Source organism: Halyomorpha halys, unplaced genomic scaffold (genome assembly GCF_000696795.3).
Source record: "Halyomorpha halys isolate HHAL.00 unplaced genomic scaffold, Hhal_1.1 Scaffold1428.1, whole genome shotgun sequence".
NCBI lineage: Eukaryota > Metazoa > Arthropoda > Insecta > Hemiptera > Pentatomidae > Halyomorpha > Halyomorpha halys.
In genome coordinates, this window is record NW_027105500.1 from 59336 (window position 1) to 69582 (window position 10247).

General features: G+C 38.7%; 1 protein-coding gene across 4 annotated transcripts in view; it reads left to right on the top strand.

Annotated features, from left to right (window-relative positions):
- The window catches only part of LOC106689692 (E3 ubiquitin-protein ligase RNF19A), a 136182-nt gene that overhangs the window by 58410 nt on the left and 67525 nt on the right, over window positions 1–10247 (top strand). For all 4 annotated transcript variants that reach the window (XM_067051665.1, XM_067051664.1, XM_067051658.1 and 1 more), the window contains one exon: window positions 3150–3328. In XM_067051665.1, the coding sequence (XP_066907766.1) occupies window positions 3151–3328 (178 nt within the window). In that variant the 5' untranslated portion in view covers window position 3150. The remainder of the gene's footprint in view (window positions 1–3149; window positions 3329–10247) is intronic.

A 10247-nucleotide genomic window follows, 5' to 3' on the forward strand; every position in this document is an offset into this window, starting at 1 on the left:
ACCATCCTCCTTATATAATTGTAATTCTATGTACAGATCAGAGATAGCTTACCTTCTGAACTATCCTCCTTATATAATTGTAATTCTATGTACAGGTAGGAGATAGCTTACCTTCTGAACCATCCTCCTTATATCAATGTAATTTTATGTACAGTTCGGAGATAGCTTACCATCTCCACAATAATTTCAAATACTAATTATTTTCTTTTTAATTATCTACGGAAGAAGAAAAAAAAAATGAATAAAGAAGAACCACACGGAACCAGTTCATTACTAAAAAAAGACCTAATAACAAAACAAAAGCATTCTCAAGGTTTGTACATTAAACATTCGGACATTGTTAAGTGAAGAGAGGTTGGAGGAGTTGAATCATGCTCTTGATGACATCAAATGGGATGTTATTGGTCTGGCGGAAGTTTGGAGAAAATATTGTTTAGTTTTAGAACAGAGCTCAGGAAATATTTTCATGCACACAGCATCTCAAAATGGAATTTATGGCATAAGCTTTTTCGTTTCAGAAAAATTTAAAAACAGAATTGTAGAATTTAAAGAAATAAGCCACAGAATAGCCGTGTTAAAATTACAAATAACTCCTAATTAACACCTAACTATTGTACAATTGCAATAGAATGACAATTCAAGATTTCATTACAATAGAAGACTCAACAGAAGCAAAGGAAAAATTCTATGAACAATTAGAGTTATTAGTTTCTAGCTTTAATAGAAAAACAATTGAATTGTGATGGGAGATTTCAATGGCAGAATTGGAGTCAAACTAGATGGCGAAGACTAAGTTATGGGAGATTGGGAATTTGTTGAAAGGAATGAAGGTGGCAACCGAATAATAAACTTTTGCTTTAGTCAGGGTTTGAAAATTGTCAAGTCATTCTTTAAAAAAAGGGCAAAGGCAAACTGGACATGGTGTTCACCCAAAGGCCACAAGTTTGAGCTTAGCTATTTTCTAACGAATCAACAATCCAGTCAAAAATCTAGAGATCATAAACAGTTTCAATTTTAACACAGACCAGCGGCTGAAAGTGACCATTTAAAGTGAAAAAGAAAACTGTTATTCTTCAAGAACATACCTAAATAGAAAAAATCCGTACCGATTTCTCAAAATATATTGAGAACAGTCATGCATGTAGAGAAGAAAATACTCCCTTTACTGTACAGGAAAAACATGACCTCATCTCTAAAGCTATTGATGATACAATTACACATGTTCCTAGCTTCGTTAGAAATAATATATGTAAGTTACCGGGGATATTAAATAACTTTTTTATAATTCGGAAAAGGATAAAAGAAAGAAGTGATACTTCTGAAAGCAAAAGAAAAGATCTCACAGCCCTAAATAACCAAATTAGGAAAAGTATAGAAGAGGAAAGGAAAAACACAACATAAATATTATAGAAAACATTTTAGCAGAGAGCAGGTCTGCAAAAAGGATTCAAAAAGAACTGTCCAAAGGCAAACAATGGATGGTTGCTCTGAAAAACAGTAGAAGAAAGGTCGTATATAATAGGGGAAATATGGGCAGAGTAGCCACAAAGTATTTCAAAAAACTGTATAAATGTAACAGAGAAGCTTTTGAAATAAGAGTTGAAGGAAAGATGACTAAAAATTTAGAGGAAGTTCCAACAATAACGTTAGAAGAAGTTGCTTTTTTGTTTTGAAAAAAATTCAGAATACTCCGGGACCATTAGTAATGAAATTTTAAAAGCAGGAGGGAATATTCTAATTAAAGAACGAATATAATTGTTTAATTAGATTCTGGAGGAAGAAACAATACCTAAGCAATGGAAAACCGCAAAAATAATTCTGCTGTACAAAAAAAGGAAACAAATATGATATAGAGATAGAGTATTAGTATTATCGGTCTATCTCCTTCTGTTCAAATATGACAAAAGTATTCTCAAACAACGGCTAACAAAAAGAATAATGGAATGTATTGACGAAGAACAAACAGGTTTTAGGGAGGGATTTTCGACAGTGGACCACATTCATACTGTAAACCAAATCATCGAGAACGCGAATGAATATAACTTCTCTCTATATCTTTGTTTTCTTGACTTTAGGAAGACTTTTGACAGCATTATACATTCAGAATTATTCAAGGCGCTGAGATCAATAGGAATAGAGGACAAATATATTAAGATAATAACAGAGCTTTATAAGGAGATGACAGCAAGAGAAGATGACCGAAAAGAAAGGACGAAGCTTTGATGTTGAGAGAGGTGTGCGGCATAATGATCTGCTAACATAATGATCTGCTAACGTAATGATCTGCTAACGTAATGATCTGCTAACGTAATGATCTGCTAACTTAATGATCTGCTAACATAATTGAGGTTAGGCAAAATAATATTGGAAGAAGCATTGTGAATGTGAGGAAAAGGGATCGTGTCTACATCGGGACCTGTCCGTGCTTTACTTACAGGTACCCCGATTGTATTTTAAAATTGTAATTAAATTAGTGTGGAATATGGGGGTTGAAAATGTGAGACCTTTCTGTCAATAAACATGTATATATTTCTTTAAGTTCAAATATTCATTCCCTGGAGGGGCAGATTGTGTTAATAATGTTAGTTTAAATATTTATTTGTAATAATAGGATACCGAAACAAATTTGGGTGGTCTCATGGGTAATAGAATAATGGCTTATCTGGTGACGTCTTCTAGCCGCTTCCCGGTACAGGTTCAGCGGTTGGCGAAATGGTGAAAACCATGAAACCGCTTCGTCCTGTGTTCGCGAAACAGGCTGCTTCTCACTCAGAAGCTGGCCAGCATGTCCTGGTCTCTGGCGTGATGGTCAGGTCTTAAATTGCATGGTGCATAGTGTGGGGCGGCATTGCAGTCTTCGGGGTCTTCCGTTGTCCGCGGCGAGGGGGGCATCAGAAAATGAGAGCCCAATGGGGCTGGTCACCCCAAGAAGTGCTGACTTTTACGAAAGGAAAGGTGTCAACTATTATTATTATTATTATTATATATATTTTTAAATGTTTATATTGTATTTTGTGTGATTTTAATTTTTTGCATGAATAAAAGGCTATTTCATTTCATTTCATGATGAAACAAATAATACCTCTATCTATATTTGAATTGAAATATGATTTTTACTTTAGAAATAACTACTAATGCTCATGTTGCAGAATGAGGAAGATGGGCGGGGAAGGCCCCAGCGACGGAGGGGAGTCGGGACGGGGCTCCGCCCCGGGACCCCCTTCCAAGAAGAGGGGCTTCCCGCGGTTCTCGCTGCGAAGGCTGCTGCACCCCGTGGCCCGCTCCTGGCTTGGAGGTCCCACCAGGGTTAGCCTCTGTGCCGCTCAAAGTGAGTACAACATTTATTTATTTATATTTCTGATCTCCGTTCTTGGTGTTGGCTTGTAAGGGTCTTTTGGATAATAATCTAGCCTAACTCCTGTTTTGTATGGACAATTGCAGATTTTTTGATTTTGATTATAAACATGAAATATTAAACCAGGCGAAAATGGGAATCTCCAAATTCAACTAGAACATATGAATTATCTAAAACAATTATATACCTATACAGTAGTGCTTTTCCGTCTCATAAATCATAACCAGCATGTCGTCCTGTAAAACTTGTTGTGAACTATTGGAATATGAGCTGGGAGTTCTCCCTGCAAAACACATTGTGGAATATTGAACTATTGAGATATGAGCTGGGAGGTCGCCCTGCAAAACACATTGTTGAATATTGAACTATTGAGATATGAGCTGGGAGGTCTCCCTGCAAAACACATTGTTGAATATTGAACTATTGAGATATGAACTGGGAGGTCGCCCTGCAAAACACATTGTGGAATATTGAACTATTGAGGTATGAATGAAACAATAGCGGGTGGTTCTAAGAAACTAAGGGCTTAGAAAAAATGTTCGGTGTGCAGCGAACTTTATATGTCTATCACGCTCACTATTAATAACCGCTCTTCTACTCCTCTGGTGGTGCTACATGTGGATCAGGTTCAATGGCTAGGCCAGCATGTGTTTGGTACTGATGAGATCTGGAGGGGCTTGAGAGATTTTAAAGCTTTCAACAGCGATTTTTGTAAAGAAAGAAATATACACATATATCATTATAAAAACTAACAAGCTCCCCGAAGGAAATTTTATGAACATAATTTCAACCTAAGAATAAAATAAAACAACTCTTCATACAATACATAAATAAGCTAAAATGAAACAAAAACAATATTTACAAAACAATCTTAAACAAAAAACAATAAATAGAATAAATTACAAAATTTTAATACAATTTGGTACTGGCTGCCAATATGAGAACACTCTAGTTATGTTGTCATTGGAAGTTTTAACTCTTCAATATGGACAGTTATCCTCTTTTTTGGTTCTATGATACAGTGGAAGATGGTCACTCAATGTGCCATGAAGCCGCTCTATGCCTCCTCTACTCTCGAAGTGCCCTGGTGTCTTGAGATGTCATGTTACGTCCAGGTCCTTCATTTCTGTTCGAATCATGTCATAGTCGAATTCTCTGCCTGAATCTGATGAGATGCGCTATGGAACTCCGTAAAATTAGAACCATATTCGGGGAGCTGCCAGTACTGCTTCCGACGACGTTTTCTGCACCTGGTGCGCCATTGCCGCCTTACTGAAGGGATCAATTATGTTTATCCATTTAAATCCTCTCCATGTAAAAGTGTCGACCTGTAGAACGTTGAGCGGTGCATTTGTGGTAGGTGTCACCTTGTGTCTGACTTTTGGTGGATATCTGTCATTTTTGTGCGTAGACAAACTTCGCAGTCTCCTACAACTTCTGTGATTGTCTTCTTCATCCCTCACCAAAAGTATATTCTCTTTAACGCTTGCAGGGTCTCCGAGATTCCGCGGTGATTTGTTTTTCACTGATGATATGTTACCTCTCTCTGGCGTTCGTCCTCTGGAACGGTTTCCACCCTCAGCTTGCATCGGGCGAATGTCCTGTCCATTCCTATGTGTTTATCACACCATAGCGGCATGATCCCCTAAACGGTTTAATTTCCCACATATCGGTGACATTTTTCTCCTGGCTTAGAAGCATTACTCCTATACTTGTTACATTCAACTTTGACCAATCCAGTGGTTCTTGTCTTCCGTATAATCTGCCGTCTTTTGTCGTTAATGATGTCCTGAAGTTCCTCCATATCTATTGGTCTTCCTTCCTCCGAGCTCTTTTTAGACGAAGATTCTTACCTATCGTCGTCCTCCGCCACATTCTGATCTTTCTCCTCCCGCGGTGTCCACTCCCGCAGGAATTGCATAACGGTTCCCCGGCCTCTTCTTCTACTACATTTACTGTTATTGCTGGAGATAACCAATCAGCTACCACATTTTCTTTTCCAGGTTTATATGTTATTTCCATATTATATTGTCCCAATAAATCCTTCCAACGCTTAATCCTGGCCGAAGACTCCTTCAACTTTCCCACCCATTGCAGGGGCCTATGGTCAGTGTGTACTTTAAACGTTCTTCCCAACACATAGGGCCTAAAGTGATCAACACCCCACACTATTCCCAAGAGCTCTCGTTTCAGTGCACTGTATCTGGTCTCCGTCTCTGTCAGGCGCCTACTGGCGTACGCCACTGGCCGATCTCCTCCTTCACCTTCTTGTGACAACACCGCCCCCAGCGCGTACTAACTCGCGTCTGTAGTGATAGTGTAGCCGATTGAAGTCTGAGAAAGCAAGCACCGGCTCCTGCTGCAGCTTCTCCATGCATCACCTGATATTGTCTTCCACCATTGGAGTGATGATCACTTTTCTGCCTTTCTTCAGAAGGTTGTTGAGTGGGACGAGGTACTCAGCCATTTCTGGCATAAATCTCCTGTAATAATTTAAAGTTCCCAGCAACCTCCGAACTCCCTTCAATCAGGCGCTGCTTGGTTGTAAGAGCATTTTGAGGCTAAACGGCATCCTTATAAATTCATAGTGTCCTCTCTCGAAAGTGAATGCCGTCTTATGTTGATCCTTCGGGTTCATTTTTATTTGATGATATCCGGCCTTCAAGTTCAATGTGCAGAATACCGTCGCTCCGCTCAGCCGTTCCAAAATGTCTTCAAATCTTGGGATCGTATACTTTTCGGCTATGGTATTCTCGTTCAGCTTCATCTAAGCTATCGACTCTCTGTACTTTTCGGTTGCCATGGTGAAATAAAAACACTGACGATATCTGCGTAGGCAAGGGGTGTTACGGTTGTCATGGTGAAATAAAAACACTGGCTATATTTGAGTAGTCAAGAGGTGTTATGGTTGTCATAGGAAAAAAATAACCCGAGCGATATGTTGGACGAGTGGGTTTTAGATTTGTGAAGGGTACAATTGTGATTTTTGAACACGTTACGACTGACTGTTTAATGTGAAGGGGTGATAGTTTATCAGATCCTGTGTCTTTACTGTTTGAACCGGAATATCACCATATACCACCATTGTTATCGTATGTTTTGTTTTTTCAAAATTATGGTGTTCTACTTCAATGGACGGTCATTAACACTAGAAGTGGGGATATAGTGCAGTGTCGTTTCTTCAGCACGTCCTGGATAAGAGAGTTGTGGCAGATGTCCTCAACTTCTGGGGAAGGTGATGCGGAAAGGAAATATCGGTCAACCAATTAATTATAAATTTAGTTATTAAGGTTAAGCATTTAAGTTAAGGTTAAGTCAACCTATAAGTTTTAATTGTTTTATAAATTGATAAGAATTCCTTTTTTGTTCCTTTTTCATTCTGTGTACATATATTTCTTCTTAATAAACTTTTGTTCATATAGTTCTGCTTTCAAATTGTTTTTTTTTTTTTATTGTTTTTTTTCCTGTTCACGGAATATTAAGACAATTCAACAGGTGAGTAGGTAACACCCCTAGGTTTTCTGTTATCTACATGTAAAGGTATTCGCCACTGGTCATAATTTAACTATTTTTTATATAGGGGTATATTTTAGTTATATTGAGGGCATATCGTTTAGGGGTTTTCGTTATTTTCAGGGGAAAAAATAACGTGGTGTCTAAGGAGCATTTTTTTTTTTTTTTTTCATTTTTATTTAAGTGTTTCGACCACTCGGGCCATTTACAAATTAGATTACAATTTGCATGTTCATACAGTTGAAATTACAAAGTGAGAAATTTACAATCACAATTACCATTAAATATTAACAATTACAATTTACACTTCACAAATTTATTACTGTTGTGGGGTCTTCTCTGATCATTTCCTGTACACATGAAGAGAATCGGTGTGACTCCAGAGCAACCCAGTAAGAATGTGCCCAACAGCGATATCACTTCAGCAGCAGCGACAGATCGGTGCATCTTCCCTCCTTCATCAGATGACAGTGGACTAACCGAAGACGGGTTAATACATCTCTGTAGCAGAATCATGTTTCCGGCCGGTATACGCTGGACCATTCCTAAATTGTTGTCTCTCGTGATGAACCATTCGTCCTGTAGATGATGCTACGACTTAGCCTGTAGTTATAACTAGTCTGCCTTTTCTTTCCCCGTATCTCACAATGACCTGGCAGCCATAAAAACAAGACCCAAATGATCTTGGTAATACTATTAATCGGTGTGTTGGGAAAAAAAATAATAAAAATTTTAAAAAACCTGTAGACCTGAGGTAAGATTAGATTAAATTTTATGGTAGAGCTTGGAATGATGTAGAAACTTAAAAAGTCTATCTATGGTATGTTTGTTATCCTGCAAGATGGAATGGAGATCATCAGGTATATTATATAAAGAGTTGAGTTATAATCTTCTGTCAGAATGTGTTTCGACCACCCAACGTGGTTAATTTTTTATGTATTTTTGTACAGTCATATTTTTTTTTATTCTGTAAAATATTTGATGCAGCTTTAGTTATAGACGTACCAAAGAAACGAAAATGGATATATACCAATTAAAGAAAGATGAGGTGGAGTACGAACTCACTATAAGGGGAATTTCGGTTCTGAAGAAAGTTGATACTATGCGAAAGAGACTCCAAAGACTCTTAACTATGGAACAAGAAGGAAAATACCGCAACCGCCAGGGTCCCTCCTTACAGATCATGACTTAGATTTATCAGTTTGCTGGAACAAATTACATCAGGTTAAAACCGAGTCAGGACAGTTGGAGCGCACTGCAGCACATTTAATCAATAGAGTGGTACGTCTTACGTTCACAGACGAGAAAAAATTAAAACAAAAAATTAAAATTATTACTGATTGCTTAGAATTGTACGACCACATGAAGGCCCAATTAGAAGAATCGAGATCGAATGAAACCTCTGCAGCTCGCACGGGTTCAGAGAGTAAACAGGAAAGGATAGTCGTAAAAGTATATGAGATACCCGTTAATGACAGGCATAAAATTTTGCGTGGGTGGACAAGGCCTTAGTTTTACCGCATTTTTGGAACAAGTCTCAGAATTAAAGGCTTCTCGGAACACATCGACAATAGAACTGTTCGAATCAACTTATGATTTATTTGGTGGACCGGGCTTGATAACCGTTAGGGCACTAAAAAGTGAAGTGTCTATATGGGAAGAACTGGTAGCAGAGCTTAAAGCAGAGTTCGAGCCGCGGGATTACAACGATAGGCTATGGGAAGAAGAAATAAGGAAACGGGCACAAGGATCGGAGGATTCGGTAGGCGTGTACGCTGCTGTGATGAGCAATTACTTTCACCTTCTGAATAGTCTTTCTTCTGAGGAATAAATGTTGAGGATAATTAGGAATAATATGCTCCCGTACTATCAGGATCGCCTTGCGTTACACGATATATGATCAGTTAAGGATTTCGAGACACTAGGCCGTCGATTGGAGGAAGCTAAGTGGAAGATAGAGAACCATAGGCCACCACCAGGGGAAAAAGGCCTTTTAGAACCAGACTTATCCTCCCAGCCAAGTACACAATCGATTCCATCACACCAGCGATTCCTCGAACGACTCCTGTTAAACGAAGCGAACATAGCTCAGCGACGATCACCGCGAAATATAACTTGTTATAGATGCTCTGGGTTAGGGCACATGGCCGGAGAATGTAGGGTACTAACGTGCTGGAATTGTAAGAAGAAGGCCCAAACTTCAAAAGACTGTCCAGAACCCAAAAAGCGAGATAAGCATCAGGAACTCACGGAACTCACTGAGTGGTTGTGGTGGTTGAAAATCGTAAGAGAAACGTTTCGTGGAAATGCGGTCTCATTGATGACAAAAATCCCGAAGGATAATAGACCATTTCTAATGGTAGATATTTTATGTAAAGGCATATTAGGACTTCTCGACTCGGGAGCGACGAGATCATTATTGGATACTGAAACATGGCAGGAATTTTCTAAACTAGGAATGCAGTTAGGAAGTCCAGATTATACGATACTCAATCTTGCGGATGGTGCATCTACTACAGTTATTGGAAAGGTAACGCTACCAGTCTAAATCGAAAAAATGGTGGTATTAATAGAATTTCTGGTGATCCCAAAACTAAACCACAAACTCTATTTGGGAATAGATTTTTGGGAGAAGATGAGGGTTATATTGGGAAAAAGGCAGCTGGTAATGTAGTGAGGTGGTTGGCGAAGGAATGGCTCCATCAGGAACAAGAGGAGAAACATCTTTAACTGGTGAACAACGGCAGCGCCTACAAAATCTCGTTCATAAATGGAAAACTTTTAAATATGGAAAACTCGGGTGTGTATGTGACGTAGAACATTATATCGATACGGGTAATCAAAGACCCATTAAACAAAGGTATTATCCAGTCTCTCCATTCGTCCAATCGGTTATAAATAAAGAACTGGATCAGATGTTAGAGGATGGTGTAGTTGTTCCAAGCTGGTCGTCTGGTCGTCGCCTGTGGTAGTGGTGAAGAAGTCTGATGGATTACACAGGTTTTGCGTTGACTACCGACAACTGAACAAGGTTACGAAACGGGATGCTTACCCTTTACCCTATATAAGCGACACACTGGATAAGCTAAAAAGGGGCCAAGTATTTATCTACTATAGATATTAAATGAGCCTACTGGCAGGTGCCATTAGAAGAGAGCAGCCATGAAAAAACTCCATTTACAGTTCCAGGAAGAGGTCTATTTCACTTTTTAAGGATGCCCTTTGGTCTCCATAACGCTCCTGCCACATGACAACGCCTAATAGAAAAAATTTTTAAAACCTTTGTTATAACCTGGCACGCTCTTCTTTTTAACCGCCCATAATGAATTATTGTATGGGTATGTACTATCAATAATTATTCCCTGGTGTTTTAAAGTGT